We start from the raw sequence: 26,171 nt of genomic DNA, 5'->3' as shown, positions 1-26,171 counted from the left end.
AACAAACAGAGCCTGACACACAACGTACAGCTGCTCAGTAACAGAGAAGGAATGGTCCCGCTTAAACTCTTGTGTCTTCTAAGACTATTCATCTTCAAAGAAGACATAAACAAGATTTTATTATAGCAATATGCTATCATTTTTAAATGACATTAAAGCACTGGTTTTCAGGGCCTCCCTGGTGGTGCAGGTGGTTGAGCGCAGCGCTATGAAGCTGTCCGCAGCCTCTACAGTGCGGGTTCAATATCAGCAGGCCGAGGAAATACCCACATGGTGAGGCAGACCTCTCCTGTCTCGCCCGCTGCTCCCCTCAGCAATGTATTTCAGTCAGTCTGCCTGTTCTGTTCCCCACTCTGTCTCTGGTGAATCTTCTTACCCTCCCGCACTTCTGGCCTGTACCCTGGTTCTTATATCATGAATAAATAAATCTTTTAAAAATTAATAAAATAAAGCACTGGTTTTTAAAGTATGAAGCACTGGTTTTTAAAGTATGAATTTTCTCCAGACTGTCTAAGCAAAAAAAAATGTTTCCTGAGGATCATGTAGTCATGGTTTATATTATATCATTCATATGCAATATCCAAGGAAGTCGCAGGCCCCTGACAACCTGGGTGAAAATAACAGCTTCAAAGAATGAAGAATCTGATTCTAAAATACCAGTCCTGAAGCAGGTGTCCACAGCATGGCGCGCACCAGTCCAGACACACACACCAGGCAACCGGGTCCAGACACACAGTCTCAAAAAGTCAGCACTTTCCTGGACTGGGTGTAAAAGTTTGGGTAAGAAAAGCACGTACTGCTTACTCATTTCTAAAACCTCAATGTTTAATTTTTCCTCTTCTTAAAATGTTTTTTCAGACTGTGGAAAAGCTAGCAGGTGTATAAATTTGTCAGACTTTCAAAAAGTTCTCATTTCTTCCTTTAACAGAGCAAATGATGAGAGATCATTTTCCCACTGGTTAAAAACAGCATATAAACATTTGCCTCAACGATGTCCACAGCTTTTAGTCCAAGAATTTCATCCAGGGGCATCAGTCTTTCATCGGAACGAGTTCAAGACTTTTGACATTCCTTTTTCCGAACTTTTGATTTTGGTGCTGTGAAAAGAAGAAAGAAAATGAAGAGGCAGGTTCATGTCAGACTCTCTTCACACTGGTTTAAGTGACCTGTGTTATGTACAGTATGGAAAACTGACCGTTGGGATTTTCTTGTTTGTAGAAGGTCTTTAACATGGACACTGCTTCCTCAGCCCGATATCCCGGAATGCACTGGAGAAAGGAGAAAGCTGGGAATGAATGCAGACCTATAAACACATGCAGGATTTGTAAATATACATCAGCTAATGTTAGCACACTTCAGAGATATTAGTAATATGGGCAGAGAATGATATTTCCAAAGGAATGGATATACAGTAAGTCTTCTCTTAATATGACCAATCGATTCTCAGAAACTATGATTAAGCAAAAAAAAAAAACAGGGCCTCCCCGGTGGCGCAGTGGTTGAGCGCTGGGTTGCAAAGCTGCCCGCAGCCTCCGCAGCACTGGTTTGATCCCCGGCTGCTCCCCGGCCACCAGAGGAGGGTCCCACATGGTGTGCAGACCTCTCCTGCCGCCCGCTGCTCCCCTCAGCAGTGTACTTCGGTCCTTCTGCCTGCTCTGCTCCCCGCTCTGGCTCTGGTGAATTCTCTCACCCTCCCGTGCTTCTGACTTTACCCAGTATTCATATGAATAAATAAATAAATAAATCTTTAAAAAAAAAAAAAAAAACATATAACACCAGGTCCCTGAGCTTCATTCCATGTTGGTGGGAATTTCTTTTTAAAGAAATAATATGAGGGCCTCCCCGGTGGCGCAGCGGTTGAGCACTGGGTTGCGAAGCTGCCCGCAGCCTCTGCGCCGCCAGTTCGATCCCCAGCTGCTCCCCGGCCACCAGAGGAGGGTCTCACATGGCGCGCAGACCTCTCCTGCCGCCCGCTGCTCCTCTCAGCAGTGTACTTCAGTCCTTCTGCCTGCTCTGCTCCCCGCTCTGGCTCTGGTGAATTCTCTCACACACACACACACACACACCACCCCCGCCCCCCGCGCTTCTGACTGTACCCAGTGCTTGTATAAACAAACAAACAAACAAACAAATAAATAACTCTTTTAAAAAAAGAAAAAAGAAAAAGAAATAATATGAGCTAAACAAGGTCACTTAAGAAACTGCTGTATGGCCTCAGTCAGACAACTGTCAATCCATCAATTATTTCACAATCAACTATTATTAGTTATGGGTTATGTGATCTTGATAAGATGCTGATAAAACTTTCTATGCTTCAGTTTCCTCCTATGTAAAATCAAGCTAATTACAGCACTTACCTAGAAGGGTTTTGTGAGGATTAAATGAGATTAAATAAAATAAAACCCGATAAAGAGCTGGCATATCCTAAGTGTTCATTAAACATTAGCTACTTTTATTGCTGGTGGCCCAGTAAGTATTTGCTGCTATAGAGCTAGGGCTGCCATTCCACAACTAAAAATGATTTTTTATTTTTAAAAAGTTGTTAAAAAATATATATGACAGAGCTATAAGTGACTCACAAAGGTTAAATAATTTACGACCATGTCTGTATAAAAAATATGTCTATCCTGACGTGGAGGATTATTTTGAGTATCCACTTGGTTCTACTTTGGTATCTAACTGGAGAGAAGAGATTGACATATGTGGAAAAACAAGAAATTGCAACACAACACTAAATAGTATATGAAATATTACATGGAGAAGATGAAACTTGCACTTGCCTTAAAGGTAGAGAACATCTAAAGAGGCTGAGCACAGCATGTCAGAGAAAGAACAGGAATAAACTTAGATTGTATATAAGGAAGCCAAGTAGTGGGGATAGGGAGGGGATTTTTAAGCATAAGGAAAACAGTAAAAGAGATAAAATGAGGTCAAAATATATAGGCTTGTCCCAGGAGTGTGGACTTGATACGTGGCACCCTCAGACAGAGTGATACAACAAATGGAGATTCTAAGGAAGCAGAGCCAGGATGGGAAGGAGCCAGCACACAGGACAGCAGGGGGCCTAGAAAGACCCCACTTTGGGCCTCAGCTCAGAATAACCTTCCCTTTCTCTTTTGCCTTCAGTCTAATCTTGCCCAGACCTACAAAAAATCTGCAGAGACCTTCCCCATCAAAACAATGAGTTCAATGCTTTTAGACACCACATATGAGACCACACAGTATTTGTCTTTCTCTAACCTATCTTAATATAATGCCCTCAAGGTCAAGTCATGTTGTCACAAGTGATAGTATTTCCTGCCTTTTTATAGCTGAATAATATTCCAGAGTGTGTGTGTGTGTGTGTGTCCACACACATACAATTTCTTTATAGAAACAGAAGAGTGGCAGCTGTATGGGAGCCAGAGAATGGGAGGAGTAGTGAGGAGAATGGTTGCAGAGTATGCATTTCCAGTGATAGGTAAGCTCAGGGGCTGTATAGCATGGAGCTTATAGTGTATTGTATGCTATAAGCATTGAAAATTACTATGAAAGCAGAGCATAAATGTTCTCACCCTAACAACAGTCACAACACGATGGTAACTACGTGAGATGAAGGATATGGTAACTAATCTTGTTAACATTAGCAATGTAAACCACAATACATATGTGTATCAAATCATCACAGTGTACATCTTAAGCTTACACAATGTCATAAGTCAGTTATCTCTCAATAAAGCTAGAGGGAAAGAAAACAATAAACTACCTTCCACTCTGCCCTCCAGACAAGCTTTAACCCTATTATTTCCTGAGAACATTCCAGACTCAAGGTTGTCAGTGCGGTTCTCGTTTTTTGCCTCAACCTCATCCTCACTGGCTTGTGCTGCTGGGATGTCACCAAAGCTGCCCTGTCAGGACCCCATGACCCCCTAGCGACCAAACCCCTGGTCCCCTTCCCATCTTCCTCAAGTCTGTGCAGTTACAGCAATTACTGACCATACTTTTTGCAAGTTAGCTCCCTGGGATGCTAGTCCTTCATCCTTCCCGCCAGCCCCTTCTCTTGCCACGTGAAGTGTTGCCCCGGTGCCTGGGCACCCCATCTCTCCTCTTGCTCTCTCACGGCACTCACATGGCAGGTCAGAGTGTTCTCCTCTCACGTGACTAGTGCCATGGCTCTCAACCTTGACTGCTCAGTACAATGGTTTGAGAGCTCTCCATCTCCCCACCCCACTCCCAGCCTCTGATGCACTGGTCCAGGATGGGGGCCAAGCACCGGTGTAGTTAAAAGCTCTCCAGGTGAGTCTCAACTGCAGTCAGGGACAAGGCCTGTTGAGTTACAGGGGGGGACGGAAACTGCGTCTCTCTAAGATACCAAGATATTATTTTCAAGCATTCATTGGGGATTTATGGCTTTGACAAAAAGCACATATTCTTATTAAATAAATTTAATGGAGCAGATTAAATAATATAATTTTAAAAAGATTTATTTACTTATGCATACAAAAGCTGGGGTGTAGGCCAAAGGTGTGGGGGGGTGAGAGGATTCACCAGAGACAAAGTAGGGAGCAGAACAGGCAGATCCGCTGAAATACACTGCTGAAGGGAGCAGCTGGAGAGACAGGAGAGGTCTGCTGAGCCATGTGGGTCACCTCCCTGGCCGGGGATCGAACTCTTGCTACAGTGGCTGGTGATAGCTTCACCGTGCTGAGATTCAACCCCTTGCGCCACCAGGGAGGCCCTGAATAATATAAATTAATCACCATCATTGTTGAAAACAATAGTTCGGAAGGTATCTTCTATGAACTTTAATGATACTTATAACATAGTATTAAAAGAATTTATAACTGCATTATGAAAACAGTGGTCCACCTCCCACAAACCAGGTCCTCATTCTTCTTCCCTGACCCAGTCAAATAGAGGAAGAAAATACAGCATTCGAAAATGTATAGCATCGATGTTTTCTTTAGAATCTCAAAACTTAAAACACCTAACTTAACATCAGATCTGGAGAAATCACTTCAAATCATGGCCATTCTTTTCAGTGAGTCCTTGCAGCCAGGTGTCCATACCACAAATGAATTTATTTGATCATCCAGATCCACCCTGTGCAGAGATGTGTCCGACAGGACTGTTAGTGTACTCGATATCACTGACATGCTGGGGAGAAACAGTCCACTCCCACCTGGTAACTAAGGGCTCACCTTTGTTCTTCCCCGAAGTTTTGAGAAATTCTTTACCTCTTATCAATGAAGAACAGTCAGGAGTTATTTGCAAAGAGTCACAGAGAAGTGATAGGCAAAATCAAGTTGCTTTGTAGATTTTTTTTTTAATGATGAAGCTCATTGTACTGTTTACTCTCCATCATTTTATTGTAATTTCTGATATGATGTTAAAATTATCTATTCTAAAATATACAGGAGTGGTTAGGAAAGCTAATGTTCAGCTGGTAAAACTCAAAACAGCATGTCTTCCAAAACTTGTTCTCATTGGGATTCAGTCAAATTTAGTCTTTCTTAGATACTTAATATCTGCAGTCTTTGACGTTAATTGCCTGCAACATCCAGCATTTAAGTCCTTTTCTTTTAAAGCATAATACTTTTAGGATTACTTTTATATCATGAAAAGAAAAATAACCAAACAAGTTGATGAAAATTGATATGCATCTATAGTTCAAACTATGAAAAATAAATTACTCTTGTTCATAACCTTAAACAAACATAAAACTAGGACAAGTGGCAAGATTAAAGGGAAAGTATAATTTCTTAGAGAAAATGAAAGAAATATGGATTGTGGTATCTGGGGGAAATTTTTTTTTTTTTTTTTTTTTTTTGGTGGGACCCTCGCCGGTGGCCGGGGATCAAACTGGCGCTGCAGAGGCTGTGGGCAGCCTCCCAACCCAGCGCTCAACCGCCGCGCCACCAGGGAAGGCCCATGGGGGAAATTTCACAAAAAAAAAAAAAAGGCAGGGGAAAAAATAATGAAAATGTAGGTTTGATTGCCAGATACCAAATATAATACATCATAATCAAGCAAAATGATTGAATATGAGCAAGAATATATTGTGTTCACTTTAATTAACTCTACTGTACTGACAGCGGTCATGCATCACTCAAACTTATTATCATAGCTGGAGCTGGGAACTTTTATTGAGAGAAAATGCCAGTAGTGGGAGTGGCTTCACACATACCTGAAAGCATTGGTAAGGACAGTCCGGAGGTACCTCATAAGGCTAGGGACTCCCTTCAGGACAGAATCTCTTAACTAAGATTGCTAGGCATTCACCAACAAACTATTACCTGTTGTCGTTTACTGAAGCATAAAATAAACTTCATTAGAAATCCTGGGAGCCTGACTGGCTCCATCATGGCTTCTTAATACACTGATCACATACTAACTGTTCAAAAGCTCATAAATGAGATCAAAGCAATTAAATGAAAGAGCAAAAGCAGGTCAACTTACCCGAAATGGTCTCCCAGTGTTCGGTAAATCAGCAGAGGCAATATTCAGAACAGAGCCACAACCACCAAATCGTTCATTTTGACAGCCATATACAACCAGTGGGATTTATACGAAAGAATTAAGGTGCCTGACTAGGAAAAAATATTTGCACTCTATACAACTGATAAGGGGCTGATCACAAAGATACACAAAGAACTCACACGACTCAACAAAAACAAAGTAAACAATCCAGTCAAGAAATGGGCAGGAGAACTTAAAAGACATTTCTCCAAAGAGGAAATGCAAATGACCAACAGGCATATGAAAAAATTTTCACCATCCCTTATAATCAGGGAAATGCAAATCAAAACCACATTGAGATACCACCTTACACCACTCAGAATGGCACATATCAAAAAAACTAGCAACTACAAATGTTGGCGAAGATGTGGTGAAAAAGAAACTCTCCTGCATTGCTGGTGGGAGTGCAAACTGGTCCAACCACTATAGAAAGCTGTCTGGAAGTTTCTCAGTCTACTAAAAATGGTGCTTCCATATAACCCGGCATTTCCACTACTAGGGATCTACCCAAAGGACACAAAAACATTGATCCAAAAGAACACCTGTACCCCTGTGTTTATTGCAGCACTATTTACAACAGGTAAAACCTGGAAACAACCCAAATGCCCAAAAATAGATGACTGGATCAGGAAGATGTGGTATATATACACAATGAAATACTATTCAGCAATCAAAAAAGATAAACTCATGCCATTCGCAGCAACGTGGATGGAACTAGAAGAAATTACGCTCAGTGAAATAAGGCAGAAGGAAAAAGAAAAATATCGGATGGCTTCACTTATAGCAGGAATATAGAGGAACCAAATAAGACATCAGTGTAAAACAATAATAATAGTACAAAACACAACAAAGCAAAAACAGACAATTATATATCAGAGACATTCTGCAGGGGAGGAGGAGGGAGAGGGATCAGAGGAAGGGAGGGAGGAGCATAGGGGACTGAGATGATGGTGCACAGGTGCATTGGGGAAGGAAACTCTATAGGGACTACACCTGAGGGAGTGGGGGGAAGCAAATATTGTTTAAAAATGAACAATGAACAATGATATAAAAAAATTTAGATTTTTTTAAAATTTATAATAAATAAATAAATATTTTTTTTTAAAAAAGAATTAAGGTCCTGCAGAGAATGTGGCATTCAAGTGTATCTCGTGACACCACTAGGTGGGTTTCTGTTTATTCCAGCTGGAGAGTAAAGTTCATGCCACTCTTAAAAGCCATTAAGCTCAGGCTGAGTGTTAAAAACATGCAATCCAGTTACACAAAAGAAAAAGATTTTAAAGGATTTAAAATCAACATCTTGCTATTGCAAATAGAATAAGACTGAACATGTAGCTGATAAAAGTTCGGCTTAGTGCATTTGCAGGTGTCTCCCACTTCACTTTTTCGGAATCATTAGAGAATTGGAGCCAGAAAGGAGGAAGAAATTTAATCCAGGGATTTTCACCTTTTAAAAACAACAAATGGTTCCCTGTTTGTCTCCAGATAGAATATTATCCTGCACCCCAATACAAAACAGACGAAAGCTGAGCCACTCTGAGGCAGAGTGTGGGGAGAGAATTCTCAGGTGATCATAAGCCCCTTTATAAAGGAGAGATTATACATGTTATCATAATCAAAACTTCTGTATTGTTTTTAACATGATGAAATGATTGATACATATACAGTAAAATAAGTACATAAAAAATACGAACGTGTGAAGCTAAGTTTTTGAATTTGTTATAGTCAATATCTGTATCGCTCTACTCAAGACACAATTCAAAGAGCTATACCTTTCAATTTCCCATTTTCTTACAATTATATCACAAATTATTTACTTTTTGCTTCATAATTATTTCTGACTTAAAATTTTTCACATATTGTAATAGGTATTCATGGCAAAAATAAACAAATGAAAACATATAAATAAAGCAAAATTTCAGATCACCTATAATCTATTGTCCAAAGGCAAATATTCTTTAGACTTTTTCACCTACTTTATGATTTACTTTTACCTAACAAGTTAGTTATATGCTTTTATTTCTCTAACTTACTTATTTATAGTTATTTATAGTTATTTATTTAATAGTTACAGATTTGTTGATATAAAAAGAAATAGCTCATTTTACTATTGGAAGGTCATTTCTAAATTTTTTTGATGAAGGGAATACTTTATCTTATATTAGGCATCTTCTATAATTGGTTTGATAAATCGGTTTCCTATTCTAGAAGCTGGCCGTTGCTGCGTTCACGTGCACAGACACGGATGACGTCAAAGGATACTCATCAGGCGGAGGGCAGCAGCACACATGACGCATGGCTCCACTGTGACGTACAGCACCGTGTGTTCAAACACCTCCGCGGGGCTCTTGCCGCAGCTCCGGCACCAGGCAAGGACCTGGTCGATGGCCACCATTTCTGCATGGCGGGTAGCCTGAAAAGAAAGAGGCGCTGGCATTTACAACTGTTTTACAATTTTCAAAAGTAAATACAAAACAATGGCCTATTGTTTTTGCCAGTTTCCATCACACCCTTAGCAACTGTCAATTGCTAGACACCCTTAGCAACTGACACTGCACTCCCTAGTTCAAGGATCACCACCTCACCAAGCCAAGATGCCACAGGAAGTAAGCTCTTTTTATATTTAAATACCAAGGACAGTGGGGAGACTCTCAATTATAATGCCATAGCAATGATAAATCTCAAAAAAAAAAAATCCAAAAAAGATGAGGCTATGGTTTCTGAATATTTTATAAAAAAAGTTTGAAACTTTCATAAGCTTGTGCTCCAGTTTGAAATGGCTGTCAATGACCTCACTCTAAGCAAATCTATATTTAGTTTACTAAGATGTCATCATTCACATTTTCTTTGGGATCAGATTTAATATGCTGGCTGACAGTAGAGATCAACCACATTGAAATGTGATCCTGCCCATGACATTTGTAATTATGCAGCCTTTGTCAACTTACCTAAGTTCTCTAAGTCTTGGTTTTCCGTGTGTACTGTGGGGTATACTGGTATCTACATCTCATAAGCAATCTGAATTACATGAAGCACATATATATATAGCACCCTGCTGAATTTTAATGTTTGTGATCACTGCCTCCATCGGCAAACTTTCACTGAATGCGAGCTATGTATAAACCACTACACTAAATTCTGTGGGGGATAAAAAAAATCTCAGTCTTCATTAAGCATATAATGGGGGTTGGGGAGGCAAACAGAAAGGTGCTCATTTACCTGGGACTTAGAGCAGGGTGTGGAATGTGCTGGCACAGTGGCCCCATATGCCTGGAGGCCAGGGGGCAGGGTGGGGAAGAGAGTGATGCTGCCCCAGAATTACAAACTCAAAGCTGGAAGATACTTTAGAGAAGAGATTCCCAAGCCTAGCTGCATCCAGAACCAACTGGAGAGTCAAAACAGTTTCCCCTAGTCGAACACTCTTAAAAATCAAAGAGAATTACTGAATTCAATTGCCCCATTGAAGAGTTCTCAATGAATAACTAGGATGAGCTGAATCATCTCCACCAGCACCCTCTGCTTCTACTGTGGAAGAACCAGAAACTAAGCCACGTTAGGATGGATTGACACAGCAGGGTGACAAGGCAATAGTGGAGGCAGTACTGGAGCCCAATAGAACTCAGATCTCCTCATTTGGGTTTGAGAGTCCCTCTAAACTGTGTTTATAGGGCAATCTTCTATAGGATATACATACCAAAATAAATCCAGTTTGATATCAAGGTATAGAAGAAATCAGGTCATTAAGAGTGGTTAGAAGGCTCTCATTAGGACAAAGTTCTCACGTAAAAGCTACGGTACTGAACCACCAGGTATAAATAGGGAGATAGGACAATTATTTAAACTACACAGTTTCTGCACTGCCTGAAATTAAAGCAACTCATTTGACATGGCAAAAAGAAAAAAAAAATTACAGAATTCTACTCCCAAATAATCATCTGTATATTCACTAATTGCTGTACTATGTGTGTATTTCATGAATATTTTTAGACCCACACAATAGCTGCTTTCTGAATCTGGGTTCCTACTTTGCATGTGTTTTGCTAAATCTGTTTCCTTTTTGATAGATGTGATGGATGAACTTTAAAGTCCCATAACACCAGTACTAACACCAGCTTTCTACCTGGCTCTAAAGATTGTAGTCTCTGAGAGGTGTTATGGTTATAAACTACCCTTGAGTCTCCTACTATAATCACAACATTTAATACTTCAAATTTACCATGAAATACTGTTGCGCTATGTTCTAGAAATGTTGCCTTAATTCATGAACTTCTCAGCCACAATAAATTAAAAGTCACATAACTATTAAGGTATATCTACTACACATAGGCAGAGACAGCAAGTGGTAAAGCTTTTATTCCACTGAAGTATGTGATAGAAGAATACCTTTCTTTATGTATCCTTTATACAACCAGTTTAAAATTGAGGACTTAAAAAAAATTTATTTATATATTTTTTACATCATTGTTCATTTTTGCAGTGTTTGATTTCTCCTTCCAGGTGTAGTCCCCATAAAATTCCCACCAAGGTATCTGTCAACCATCATGATAGATTCTTTTTTTTTTTTAAATTAAAGATGTATTTATTTATTTATTTATACATACAAGCACTGGGTACAGTCAGAAGAGCGGAAGGGCAAGAGAACTCAGCAGAGCCAGAGCAGGGAGCACAGCAGGCAGAAGGACCGAAGTACACTGTTGAGGGGAGCAGAGTTCTACTTGCCATGAGGGATCCTCCTCCGGTGGCCGGGGAGCAGCCGGGATCGAACCGGTGCTGCAGAGGCTGCGGGCAGCTTCGCAACCCAGCGCTCAACCGCTGCGCCACCAGGGAGGCCCCATGATAGATTCTTGTGCTCTTCCCTCCCCTGTTTTGATCCCTTTCCTTCCCCCTCCCCTGCTGAAAGTCTTGGATTTATAGTTTGCCTGCTAGTTTTGTCTTTTTTTCCCCCCTCTGTTCCCTTGTATGGTTTCCCTATTCCTCCTATAAGTGAAACCATCCATTTTTTCTTTTTCTTTCTGACTTATTTCACTGAGCACAATCCCTTCCAGCTCCATCCATGTTGCTGTGAATGGCATGAGTTTATCTTTTTTTAATTTCTGAGTAGTATTCCACTGGGTATATAGATCACACCTTGATCGACTCATCTGTTTTGGGGCATTTAGTTTGTTTCCCTATCTTAGCTATTGTAAATAGTGCTGCAATGAACATAGGAGTGCAGGTTTCCTTTTGAATTAATCTTTTGTGTCTTTTGTGTAGATTCCTATGAGTGAAATTGTTGGATCATATGTAGATCCATTTTTAGTAATTTGAGGGTCCTCCAGACAGCTTTCCATAGTGATTGGACCAGTTTGCACTCCTACCAGCAGTGTAAAAGGGTTTAAAATTGAGGATGATTTCTTAACTTACTTTTAGGAACACATCATTTAAAGAATTAAGAATGCCATACAAGTTAAACTGAAGTTCTAAAAATCAAGAACTTGCATATATTAGTTTATTTAAAATGACACTCTGAGGTTATAAAATTTCCCTCACATGTCACTCAAGTGTTAAAGTAAAACTCCATGAAAAGAAAATTAGTCCTGAAAATTTAATTGCTTCATTAAATTTTTCTGAATTTCCCAAAATTAAAAGAACAAACATTTGCCACTATCAGAATCAAGAAAATAAAAGGCACTCAAAAAAGCAAACGATGTACAAAAGTGAACAATGATGTAAAAGATATATAAATAAATTATATGATTTAAAAAAAGAGAGGGACTGGGCCTCCCCGGTGGCGCAGCGGTTGAGCGCTGGGTTGTGAAGCTGCCCGCAGTCTCTGCAGCACCGTTCGATCCATGGCTGCTCCCCGGCCACCGGAGGAGGGTCCCACATGGCGCACAGACCTCTCCTGCCGCCCGCTGCTCCCCTCAGCAGTGTACTTCGGTCCTTCTGCCTGCTCTGCTCCCAGCTCTGGCTCTGGTGAATTTTCTCACCCTCCTGTGCTTCTGAGTGTACCCAGTGCTTGTATAAATAAATAAATAAATCTTTAAAAAAAAAAAAAAAAAAAAGAGGGCCTTCCCGGGTTGAATGCAGCGCTGTGAAGCTGTCCGCAGCTTCTGCAGTGTGGGTTTGATCCAGGCTGGCCAGCCGGGCAGCTGGCCGGCCAGCGAGAATCCCACATGGCGCAGCAGACCTCTCCTGTCTCACCCGCTGCTCCCCTCAGCAGTGTATTTCGTCAGTCTGCCTGTTCTGTTCCCTGCTCTGTCTCTGGTGAATCCTCTCACCCTCCCGCGTCTCTGGACTGAACACCAGCTCTTGTATAAAAATAAATAAATCTTTTAAAAAATAAACAAATAAAAATAAAAGAGAGACAGAGAGAGAACTGTTATGGGGAAGCCCTTCAATCAGATCTATGGGACTCTCTAAGCGGCGGTATTCCCACGGATGGATAAGTTCATTCCACTCCTACCATCACTGCCATGTGCTTGCGATTACACCACTCGACTCACTCACATTTTTGGTTTGATTAACTTCATTTCTTCCCTTCCCAACAACTTCATTGTTATAGACCATCAGGCAGCCAACAGGAACCTCAGTATTTTCTAGGGCATCTTTTGCCTGAAAGACAAAGTAAAAAATCTAACATGTAATGTTCACTACTTGAAAAGATTACAGGAAAGAAAGAAACACAGATGAGCATGGATAGAACAAAGGAAAAAGTAACACAAGCAGCAAGATTGCATTCTTCAGGCGTATATCACAAACTACCCACAGGCTCGATCTGTCCCAGTTCTATAAAAAAGGTTAGTTAAATCACGCCCAGCTGATGCAAAGGTGGAAAATCTGAAACATTCTAGGGTTTACAAATATATATAAATAATTTGCAAATGCACCATGGTCTCCTATAGAAAGGAAAGTCAGAAGGAAGCGTGACAGCTAGGGAGGAGGAGAAAGCTAAATAGCAATACGGTTCAGGCCATCATCCCACTAAGAATGTTATTTAAGTTTAGGACAGCACATCACGCCAGGTACACAAGTCATTTATTCATCCAACAAATATTTTTTGAGCGTTTTGAGGCAGGTAAATTATCTTGAATTAGTCAAGCTGTCCTAAGTGCAGTAACAAGTGTCCTTATAAGAGAGACACAATGAACTTTGACATAGAAAATTGAAAGTAATGTGACAGTGAAGCAGAGAGCAAGATCTGAAGATGCTACCCTGGTGGCTTTGAAGACAGAGGAAGGGGGCCTGACTCAAGCCAGGAATGACTAGAGCTAGAAACGGCCAGGGCATACTCCTCTGCACCTCCATAGTTGCACAACCCTGCAGTCGCGCTGGTCCAGTGAAACTGATTCCCAACTCCTGGCCTCCAGAACTATGAGAGCATAAGCTTGTATTGTTTTAAGCTACCAACTGGGTGGTAATTTGTTACAGAAGCCATAGGAAACTAATATACTCTATTAAAAGGAAGAAAGAGCAAGCTAAATAGGATATTTGCAAACCTCATATCAGACACATCAGTCAGTGTCCATTGCCACTGTACTGCAGGACTAATATGAAGTCATGGGTGACCCAGTTCCTCTTCCAGGATGCTCTCCTGAATTGCTATGCCAGTGAAATACAGAAGTACTGTTCGTAGAGTAACATGCCTTTTGAGATTTTGCTAATTTTGATAATGTTCCAAGACATCCATCTTTGTTTTATTGGTTTTTTTCACCCCCATAATAAAGTGGTGTTTCTCCCTCCAAACACCAACTCTTTGATTCAAACAATGGATCAAGTAGTTAAAGCAACATGGAAAGCTACCACTTGAGGAGGACCCAGAATTGTGCTGCAACAGAGCCAATGATGCCATTTTGGATTCAAGCCCCTGTGTATCAAGAACCTCACTTAGGCTCAGGGTGATGTCAAAAGGAGTGGATGAGCACCATCTGAGAAACGACACTCAGGAGGTTTGTCCATAACATAAAGGATTTGCCAAGGATAAAGAGGATGTAACACTTAGCATGTCTGTGGTTGAGATGGCGAACAACCTACAGTTGGGTTAGATTAGGATGCCCCGGGGGAACTCCGAGAAGTAGTTCCTGAGGAATTGACCAATGAGTCGTTGGGACTGGACAGGAATGCCCACTAGAATAAGAAAAAGAATCTGCAGGAGAAAAAGAACCCCAAAGAAATTTTCTAGGAAAGGGTTTAGCAGAACCCTTTGGCTGACCTCAGCATGCTCCTTAGAAGGTGTGAAAACAGGGGCCTCCTTGGTGGCGCAAGGGGTTAAGTCGCAGCACTATGAAGTTATCCCCAGTCACTGCAGCACAAGTTTGATCCCCAGCCAGGGAGCTGACCCCTATGGCACAGCAGACCTCGCCTGTCTCTCACACTACTCCCCTCAGCAGTGTATTTCAGCAAATCCACCTGTTCTGCTCCCCGCTCTGTTCCAGTGACTCCTCTCACCACCAGCTCTCTGTACCTCTGGCCTACACCCCATCTCTTGTATGCATAAATAAATTTTTTTTTAAAGTTATGAGGGCCTTCCTGGTGGCGCAGGCGGTTGAGCACCACACTTTGAAGCTGTCTACAGCCTCTGCAGCACGGGTTTGATCCCAGCTGGCCGGCGATGATCCAACATGGCGAAGCAGAACCTCTCCTGTTGCGCCCGCTGCTCCCCTCAGCAGTATGTTTCAGTCCATCTGCCTGTTCTGTTCCCTGCTCTGTCTCCGGTGAATCCTCTCACCCTCCCATGCATCTGGCCTGTACCCTGGTTCTTGTATAAAAATAAATAAATCTTAAGATAAATAAATAAATAAATATAAATAAAAAGTTATGAAAACACAGACCTAACACCAAAAGGTTCTCATTAATAGAGAGGAATGGTCATGGGCTATAATGTCTACAAGCAAAAAGATGATGAGGAAAAGAAACAAAACAAGCAAACCACCACCAAGATCCTTCTGAAAAGAGTGCCATGTCCTCAAGAAAAGCTGCAGCCCGTCCTTCAGGACATTTTCCAGGAGAGACTTTGTTATTCCAGGAGAGACAGCTTTTGGCAAGTTATCACTCCTGAGGACCCTTCAGCGGGATGAGATGTGGAGGTGAAGACAGTGACAGTGAAACCCCACCCCGTGTAGGCCTCGCCTAATGTGTATGTCTGCGTGTTCGTCTTTAACAAAAAAGTTTGAAAATTAAATATGTATACACATATCTACATATGCTATCAAGTTCAAAGTAGATTTAACTAAGCTGAAAATAATTTTCAGTCCATCCCATCTCATACTTTCCAATGCTCCCACCAACTCTTCTGTAACCTCTGATCGTTTCTTTATGAATGCAAAAGAACCTAAGCAAAACAGATCTGAAATTTGTCCAGGTTAGTTTGAATTAAACTATCTTGTCTTTAGGGGGAGAGCCCAAGTTTCAGTTACTATTTAAAATGTCAACTTGGGGGCCTCCGTGGTGGTGCAGCAGGTTGAGCACCATGCTGTGAAGCTGTCCGCAGCCTCTACAATGCGGGTTCAATTCCCGGCCTGCGAGCCAGGAAACTCACATGGCATGGCAGACCTCTCCTGCCTCGCCCACAGCTCCCCTCAGCAGTGTCTTTGGTCCATCTGCCTGTTCTGCTCCCTGCTCTGTCTCTGGTGAATCCTCTCACTATCCCGCACCTCTGACCTGTACCCCAGTGCTTGTATAAATAAATAAACCTTTAAAAAAAAAGTCAACTTGGTCTTATATAAGTTAACAAATAATCACCTTTCAAAATAAAAAAAAACGAAACCTCTTTTGCCAGTCCTAACACTGGTTTCTGCTCCGTCTGTAAATGCCATTTCTTTCTTTGGCAAGGACCTGCCTGTCAAGATAATGGCAGCTCTAGGAGAGAAGAGACTGTCATTTCTCCAAAGCCATCAGTCCCAGAAATGACTTTCTTATGATGTGGTGGTAAGAAGAGGTGACGGCAGACAGACTGCACCCTGCACAAACCCTTAATGAGTTCCCAGATATATTTTCCTATGAAAAACAAAAAATAGCAGAAAAGACATATTTAGCCAGAACAATTCTGAGGCAAAAAATAATAACATCCAAAAAGTTAAATCAAGCTACAACTGTTACTATCAATGACAGTTTGCCCTCCATCAATTTATTTTATTTATGCATACAAGAACTGGGGTGTAGGCCAGCAGTGCAGGAGTAAGAGGATTCACCAGAGACAGAGTAGGGAGCAGAACAGGTGGACTGACTGAAATACACTGCTGAGGGGATCAGCAGGCGAGACAGGAGAGGTCTGCTGCGCCATGTGGGTTAGCTCCCTGGCCAGGGATCGAACTCATTCTGTAGTGGCTGGAGATAGCTGCACAGTGCTCAGACTTAACCCCTTGCACCACCAGGGAGGCCCCACGCCAATGTTCTTTATTCTTGTAGGTCCCTAGTTCTCAACCTTTGTGGAGCCAAAATCCCTTTCAAGAATTTGATGAAAGCTATAGACTCATTTCTAAAAGGTGCATACACATAATACATTTATACATAGTTTCAGGGTTTCTAGATCCGCTAAAACTTGGGCACCTAATTAGGACGCCATGTTCTAAAGAGATATCTTGATCCTTTCCTAACCCAAGACAAATTCCTCTATTTCCTTATAATTCCTTCTGTTTTGATTAACTTATTCCTTCCTTTCCACCAACTCTCTTCCCCTTTTTCAAGATACAGAAAGCATCCTATAATTTATCTCAAGTGACTTGCTCAGGACTTCATCACCTTTTTTCTGTTACAGCTTCAGCTCTTATTTTTGACCCTGGGCATATTACCTATTAATTCTTTCATTTGTGTATAGCTCAGTTTCATCAAGTAAACTGTGCTCCTGGGAAACAAGCACTAGATCCTGGTACCAGCAAGCCTGTCTCACACGCCCAGCACAAGGCACACATGGGAAATGCTTAATCGCAGTGTGTTCACTGAAATGGATAGGTGTCTGCTTGATTTCTTTTTGAATTTCCTTTTGTCCTAGCACAATGTTCGAGTAATACTAGGTATCTGGAAATGCATTATGCAAACTAGACTAATACATGAAACTTACAAAAGATCTCTCTCTCTTGTTCAAAGCAGAAAACTTGAGGATGAAATAACCACACATCAAACAACAAAAACCACTTATAATTCCAACACCCCAAAATATGATCACCATTTATTACTCTGTGACAAAGGTTTTTCAATTCTTCTTATGCCTTGTGAATTATTCCTAGAAGTGGGTACTAAATGCACAGAGCTATAAAACTACAAACAATGGATATGTCTAGGCAATGAAGGGAGTAAAAAAAATTCAAATGTCCAATTAGGTTGTCTAAGACATGGTAGTCACGGTAATGAAAATGAAAGGCAGAGACTTCCAGGAGGGAGGGCAGGCAGGAAGCAAGCACAGCACAGGAGAGCTAAAGATGGATGTGGGCTCAAACTTCACAGTTACCAGCTCTCTAACTCTAGGGGATTTATTTAATTTTCTAAACCTCAATGGCCCCCCGTGAAAATGAGGACGGTAATACCTACCCCACAGGCCGTCCACACTCTATGCCCAGAACTCTCTGTATGTAGTGAGAGTGCAACCTTATTACTCATTCTCACATTTGTATCCACTCTAGACTTAGCCTCTGTTGTGATGATTGAAACAATAACCTTTGTTACCTGCTTAGCAATCCAAAAGAAAACTGTGATCAAAACAGTAAGATTTAGAGTTTAATCATTTCATCAAAGAATAACAACAAAAGTAATATAGATGCTACTTCTCACCTTCAAGATTGTCAAATATTAAAGAGCAACAATTCCTGGGCTAGTGGGACTAGGAGTGGAACAAGAGTTTTGATCTGCTGGGGATGGATCATTTCAGAGCAGTGCTTTCCAGCAGCACCTTCTGCAGTGATGGAAATGTTCCTTGATCTCTAATGTCCAAACTGGCAGCCACTGGACACATGTGATTATTGAGTTTCACTTTCTGTGGTTTCAGTAATCTGGTCAACCAGAGTATTCTGGACAAAAAGATATTTTGAGAGAGAGCGATCACACTCACATAACCTTTTCCCAGAATATACTGTCATTACTGTTCTAGTTTATCATTGATCATTGTCATTAATCTCTTACTGTACAAAAAAAAATTTTAAACAGAATCTGGATACTAGACTCTTTTTTTTTTTAAGATTGATTGATTGATTGATTTATACAAGCACTGGGTACAGTCAGAAGCGCAGGAGGGTAAGAGAATTCACCAGAGCCAGAGCGGGGAGCAGAGCAGGCAGAAGGGCCGAAGTACACTGCTGGGGGGAGCAGCGGGCGGCAGGAGAGGTCTGCGCGCCATGCGGGACCCTCCTCCAGTGGCCAGGGAGCAGCCGGGGATCGAACCGGTGCTGCAGAGGCTGCAGGCAGCTTCGCTACCCAGCGCTCAACCGCTGTGCCACCGGGGAGGCCCTCTTACTGTATGAAATTTATAAATAAATTTTATCATAGGTGTGTATTATGCAAAAGAAACAACATAATATACAGTTATATAGGATTTGGTACTCTCCCCATTTGCAGGCAGCCACTGGAGGTCTTGGAACATAGCCCCAGCTACTGACTTGAGAAATATAGCTAACGTGACTGAAGAACTGAATGTTTAACTATTTCACCTTCATCTAAATAGTCACATGTGGGCCTCCCTGGTGGCGCAGGGGTTAAGATGCAACCTATGAAGCAATCCGCAGCTACTGCAACATGAGTTCGATTCCCGGCCAGCCATGGAGAAACCCAGATGGCGGGATAGGCCTTTCCTGTCTTGCCCACTGCTCCCCTCAGCAATGTACTTCAGTCAATCTGCCTGTTCCATATCCCGCTTCTGTCTCTGGTGAGTCCTCTCACCCCCCGCATCTCTGGCCTGTACCCCAATTCTTGTATAAAAATAAATGGATCTTTAAAAAAATAAATAGTTACATGTGCTAGTAGATACCATCGTGAGCAGCATGGTTCTAGAAGGCCATCTAAGAATATCTGTATGGTTTCAAAACAAAAATACCATGGGGTGGGGGTGAAAGGAAGATAAGCCAAAAGAAGAATTACTTAAGTTTAGGAGGAGGAAGGTAATCGTAATCAAAAAGAAAATATATAATGCCACTTACTTAAACTATATATCAAAATACATTTTAAAAAATCCTTACAGTTTTTGCATTAAAAAAGGTATATGTGTATAAGACAGAGAGATCTAGGAAAGGATGCTGCCAAATGTTTATGTGATCTCTGGCAAGAGGTTAACTATTAACCTGCTAAATCATTTTATAATTTGAATTTCTATGAAATTCTATAATCATAAAAAGAAAACAATATATTTCTATTTGGAAATAAAGGGAATTACTACATTAAGGGATAAACTCAATTTTTTTTAAAGATTATTTATTTATGAGGGCCTCCCCGGTGGCGGAGCGGTTAGGCACTGGGCTGCCAAGCTGCCCGAAGCCTCTGCAGCGCCGGTTTGCTCCCCAGTCGCTAGGGCGAGGGTCCCACATGGCATGCAGACCTCTCCTGCCACCCGCTGCTCCCCTCAGTGGTGTATTTCGTCAGTCTGCCTGTTCTGCTCTCCGCTCTGGCTCTGGTGAGTTCTCTCACCCTCCCGCGCTTCTGACTGTACCCAGTGCTTGTATAAATAAATAAATCTTTAAAAAAAAAAAAAGATCTATTTATTTATGCATACAAGAACTGAGGTGTAGGCCAGAGATGGGGGGTGGGGGGGAGTGAAAGGATTCACCAGAGACAGAGTGGGGAGCAGAACAGGCGGATTGACTGAAATACTCTGCTGAGGGGAGCAGTGGGAGAGACAGGAGAGGTGTGCTGCACCATGTGGGTAGCTCCCTGGCTGGCAGGGATTGTACTTGTGCCAGGCAGGGATTGCACTTGTGCCGTGCTTCAGTAGCTGCGGATAGCTTCATAATGCTGTGACTTAACCCCCTGTGCCACCAAGAAGGCCCTGATAAACTCAATTTTAAAGCTTTTTTGTATCCATATAGCCAAACTGTCCTCTAGAAAGGCTGCCTCAGTTTCATCAACCAATTAGCAAACTACTCACAAACACAATCCCCCAAACAAAAATGAGGCATTATAATTTTTTTCAACTTTACCAATTTACTGTGTGAAAAATTGTATCTTGGGCCTCCCTGGTGGTGCAAGGGGTTAAGTCACAGAACTGTGAAGCTATCAGCAGCCACTGCAGCACGAGTTTGATCACAGGCCAGGGAGCTAACCCACATGGCGCAGTAGATCTCTCCTGTCTTGCCTGCACCCCTCAGCAGCATATTTCAGTCAAGCCACCTGTTCTCTTCCCCACTCTGTCTCTGGTGAATCCTCTCACTGCCCCCTTCGCACCTCTGGCTGTACCCCAGTTCTTGTATGCATAAATAAATATTTTTGGGCCTCCCCGGTGGCACAGCAGGTTGAGCGCTGCGCTGTGAAGCTGTCCGCAGCCTCTGCAGTGCGGGTTTGGTTCCTGACAGGTCAGGGAGAAACCCACATGGCGTGACAGACCTGTCCTATCTCACCCGCTGCTCCCCTCAGCAGTGTTTTCGGTCATCCGCCTGTTCTGCCCCCCGGCTCTGTCTCTGGTGAATTCTCTCACCCTCCCATGCGCCTCTGACCTGTACCCCAGCTCTTGTATAAATATTTAAAATAAATATATAAATTTTTTTAGAAAAGAAAAATTGGGGGCCTCCCAGGTGGCGCAGCGGTTGAGCGCTGGGTTGCGAAGCTGCCCGCAGCCTCTGCAGCGCTGGTTCGATCCCCGGCTGCTTCCCGGACACCGGAGGAGGGTCCCACATGGCGCACAGAACTCTCCTGCCGCCCGCTGCTCCCCTCAGCAGTGTATTTCGGTCCTTCTGCCTGCTCTGCTCCCTGCTCTGGCTCTGGTGAATTCCCTCACCCTCCTGCACTTCTGACTGTACCCAGTGCTGGTATAAATAAATAAATAAATAAATAAATCTTTAAGAAAAAAGAAAAATTGTATATCATTTTTATTTCATTTATAACAGTAAAATAATACAGTTGTTCACTTACTTGCCAGTTATTTGTATCTCTTTTATAAACATGTAGATATTCTTTGATTTTTTTCAGTACTAGAGTATACATCTTATTAGTTTATAAAGTCTGTTTATATATGAAAGCTATCTAACACATCCTTTTATTTATGTTGCAAATATGCTCCCTCTTTGACATTTCTTATTTTATATGTTGTTGTTTTAACATGTAGATGTTTTTAATGTTGCCGTAATTAAAATAAATCAGTTTTTCTTTTATGTTTTCTACCTTCGATGATATACTTTTTATTTTCTCCATTCCAAGTTCTCCAGGTCTACTCCAAATAAATGCTATCATTTATTTACTACTGGTTATTCTGGTTTTATTTTCTGGCTTTATTCTATATCTTCAATTATTTCTTTACACTATTACTACAAAATACTTTGATAAGTCTTTTTATAGTAACCCATAACTTCACCATATTAATTAATTATTTTTTATCATTCTCCTGTAGTCTTTATTAATTTAGCAAAGACAACATCTATGTATTGAACATATTATGGTAGGTGCTTATGAAGCAATAACTCTCTTAATTTATATAATCTGTACAACTCTGTGAGACAGCCTTTATATACCCATTTTATAGATGACACTGAGGCCAAAAGGTTAAGAACTTGTCAAGGTTAATTTGATGTCAGCTATTCTGAGGTTTGAACACAAGCCTCTCTAACCTCTAAACTTATATAATAATTTGTGTTCTGCTTGTTTAATATCACATGTAATTGTGATAGTTAACATTATATATGTACCTGATATTGTACATCATGAATCTCCATAAAAGGAGAGGTGCTGTGCAGTGAACAGGTGTTATATTCCTCACCCCCCACTTGCACACAGCCACCTTGGAATACAAGTCCCATTGTGCCATAAATTAGACTTCCTGAGTGGGAGAGCTACCGGGAACTCAGGGCAGAGCTGAACAGTCAGGTGAAGCTATATAACACAGAGGCAGGCAGGCCCACCTGTTGTTTCAGCTTGCACACAGAGGCTTGGAGAGACTTAAAAAAGGTAAGTGGAGGAGACAGGCAGAGACACTTGCAAGAGACTCACAGGTGATAGGCATGTGGGAAAGCTGTCCTTGGCAGAAACGATGGCAGCATTATCTTGATTTGTATGATGATTTTGAATTTTTTCTCTCTCCTTCCTTCCTCTCTGGGGCCTGCTTAACTCCTTTCTTGTGGTTCTCTGCGAGAAGGCATCTTAGACTTCTAAGCTTTCCATTTGGAAATAATGGCTACATGGAAGCAAGCTTTCAGGCCTCAGCATGTTTGCTTTGGACTCATCCCCCTTTGGCTGGGCATTTGTCCACGAGAACATGGGTAATTTAGGGGGTTTTACTGGGAAACTATTAATGGGAATATTTTTCTTCTCTTCTCTCTTAATGCACACCAATTCTATTAAAGATCTTTAACACTAAGTGTCTGCTTCCTTTGCATTTATGCAGCAGAGAGCTGGAACCCTTTTACAACGTACACTCCTTATTAGTCTGGGGTCACATGCTAACAATATCCATAATGATTTTAATAACAGCACATTATCCAACACAGTGATACACTCCAATTTAATTATTTATTTCCCTTTATGAGAAGTTTGGAATCTTTCCTGGTTTTTACCCATACATGACACACATAAAACTGAAATGACAATGATTACCTTTATCTTTTTCAACTATTTCCTTAAGATAAATACCATGGCATCATACTGCTGAGTCAAATGATACAAATGCTTTTTTTTAAATTGTGGCTGCTAATTAATTACATTATGCCAGGATGACTTCCCAAAATATTGCACCTATTAGATGAATACAGTTGTGCTCATTTTTCACAAAACCTGATTAACTTTAGTAATAACTCCTTACGTTTGTATAATAAAAGCACTGATTAGGATAGAAATTCTATAGTGTAATCCCTTTCTTTTTAACATCAAGAAAGTAAGACCCAGAAATCGTTCACTTCCCTGGTAACATTAGAGTCAGTTATTTGTACTGGCAACATAAATACGTCTACTCTATACAATGCTATGGGGATGCTAGTATTCTTACTATGACATACTCAATGATCATTTCAGTTTCAAATTCTTCAGTGTACATCAGAGAGTAACTTGCTACCTCCAGATCTGCCTCTAGCTATGCTTCTGCTCTAATCTGTTCTCAGAAGTACAAGTACATTTGCAATTACTCCAACAATTCTTCAAAGGGAAATTTCTTTAGGTGCAAGGTAATGGTCAACAAAGCACAAGATTTATGACAAGCATATTTTTCTCTTTGTTTAAGGTCTGGAAGAAACATGTATAAAGTCAAAACAAACAAAATAAGCTAAGGGCCTCCAGAACTCTGTAGGGATAGATAAATTACATAATCACACTTAATTATCTATAATCCAATTAAGAGACAAAAACATCAAGGCTAGCAGTTCCTGTCCCAAGATTCTCGGCTTGTGTCCATGCAGGTGTCTTCTTTAACAAACTTTTCTCTTTTAAAGGCAGAGCAGCAGTTCTCTGATCACCTGTGCCTATGAAGGTGCCTCTTTTTTCCTTTCTCTTTTTCCTAATAAACCTGTCCTTTTCAATTAAAAAAAAAAAAAAGGTCAAAGTTACAGAGATCTTAGTGGGCTTTAAGAATAAGTCATGAGGGCTTCCCTGGTGGTGCAAGGGGTTAAGCGTCAGCACTATGAAGCAATCCGCGGCTACTGCAGCACAAGTTCAATCCCCGGCCAGAGAGCTGACCCACACGGAGTAGCAGACCTCTCCTGTTTCACCCACAACTTTTCTCAGCAGTGTGTTTCAGTCAATCTGTCTGTTCTGCTCTCCACTCTGTCTCCGGTGAATCCTCTCACCTCCCACACCTCTGGCCTGTATCCCAGTTCTTGTATGTATAAATAAATAAATCTTTAAAAAAAAAAAAGAATAAATCATGAAACCAAGTTAGTGAGTCATGACCAGCATTTTTTTTTCAAAATGAAATAAAATACCAGGAAAAGTAGATAGGGAGAATTAGTACTGTTGCATGAGATTTTTGCTTCAGTCATAACTGTGCATGTGTTACTGGGTTGTAACATAAAATAGATTTTTTTTGCACTGAGTCACTTTCAAAAAGCTATGAGAATCAATGCGAAAGAACACTATGTCAGTAACAAAAACAAATGGATAGATGACCTAATGTATCATAGCTTAGAGGAAAATATTTGGTTATAATATGAATGAATGCAGGTGAAGTAATGAGGTCAGAGAAGAAAAATATACGGAAATATACGGAATCTGCTTGAGAGCTGATTTCCCAAAGCAAAGCACAGTGCACTCAATAAACATTTGTGCAATGAATAAATGAAAGAACGACTGGAATTTAATTAACTAAGTTAATTAACGGAGACCACTAAGGAAGGAAGGATATGATATGTATAAAAAAGAAAAACTTGAGGACTTCTCTGGTGGCGCAAGGGGTTAAGCACCGCACTATGAAACAAGCCACAGCCTCTGCAGCACAATTTCGATCCCCAGCTGACCAGGGAGCTACCCACATGGTGCAGCAGACCTCTCCTGCCTCGCCCGCTGCTCCCCTCAGCAGTGTATTTCAGTCAATCCGCCAGTTCTGCTCCCCACTCTGTCTCTGGTGAATCCTCTCACCCCCTGCACCTCTGGCCTGTACCCCAGTTCTTGTATGCATAAATACATAAATCTTAAAAAAAAAAAAAGCTTGAGAATATTTATTTTACAGAAGCATTAGAGAAACATAAAATTGTAGGACACACCATAGATACATGAGTCTGTACTCGTATACACGCATATACACATACATGCGCCAAATGGCATATATGTATATATGCAAATACACGCGCGTGCACACACCTTCATGCCTATCAGGGAGCTCGCGGGCACACACAAGTGAGTAACGCTCGGATTATACACAAATCTGATGAGACCTTAACCAGAAATACTGACGGGATAGAGGAAATCAAAGGACAGAGAGCAGGAGGGGGGATGGCTGAATAGCAGAAACTGTACAGTGACTTGTTTTTATGCTTCTCTCTACCAGAAACATCCTGATGTCTTCCTGCCTCCCTTCCCCTAGATTTCAGGGATCGGAAAGAAAACACACAACTTGGCTGGTTCGCGAGCGCGTCCAGGGCGCCCGAGACGCAGCTCGGACGCGCCCGCGCGCCCCGAAGAGGGTTAAGTTTGGGCACCCCCCATGCCTGTGAAACATAAGCCTTGTCTGCACTTCTCCTTCCTCCCTCCCGAGCCACTGTGAGAACGCGCTGCAGAGCATCCCAGGGCAGCGCGGCCAGCGGCCGGCCCCGCGCACCTGGGAGCGCACGCGATTGGGGGGCGCGAAGGCACCCCCGGGACGTTTGCGCACACGCTCAGCTAGGGATGAGGGCGGGAGGAAGCTCCCAGCCCCGGCCTCCACCGCCCGGGCTCCTCACCATACGCATAGCCTCCTCCATCCACTTTTCGATCTCCTCCGCCGACACGGAACCCACACCTCCCGCTTCGGGCGCGGACTCCGCCTTCGCCTCCATGCAGTCCCCCGGGCCGCGGCGCGGCCGGCCGGAAGCGGAACGCGGCGGGCGCGGGCTCCTCTTTCCGGGGGAGCGGAATCGCGGCGAACGCGGGAGCGAGTTCTGGAGGGA

General features: G+C 41.9%; 1 protein-coding gene across 1 annotated transcript; it reads right to left on the bottom strand.

Annotated features, from left to right (window-relative positions):
• Nucleotides 1-1,053: 1,053 nt before the first annotated feature.
• Nucleotides 1,054-26,060, bottom strand: ADAT2 (adenosine deaminase tRNA specific 2; the record flags this gene model as incomplete). The annotated part of the gene is made up of 6 exons (XM_084257263.1): nt 1,054-1,097; nt 1,196-1,268; nt 6,439-6,545; nt 8,761-8,911; nt 12,988-13,092; nt 25,965-26,060. The coding sequence occupies 6 exons, from the start codon at nt 26,058-26,060 to the stop codon at nt 1,054-1,056; spliced, it is 576 nt and encodes a 191-aa protein (XP_084113389.1).
• Nucleotides 26,061-26,171: the final 111 nt, after the last annotated feature.

Source organism: Talpa europaea (genome assembly GCF_964194135.1).
Source record: "Talpa europaea genome assembly, chromosome: 2".
Lineage (NCBI taxonomy): Eukaryota > Metazoa > Chordata > Mammalia > Eulipotyphla > Talpidae > Talpa > Talpa europaea.
The sequence above is the reverse complement of the archived record's forward strand: the minus strand, read 5'-3'. Positions and strand labels throughout refer to the sequence as shown.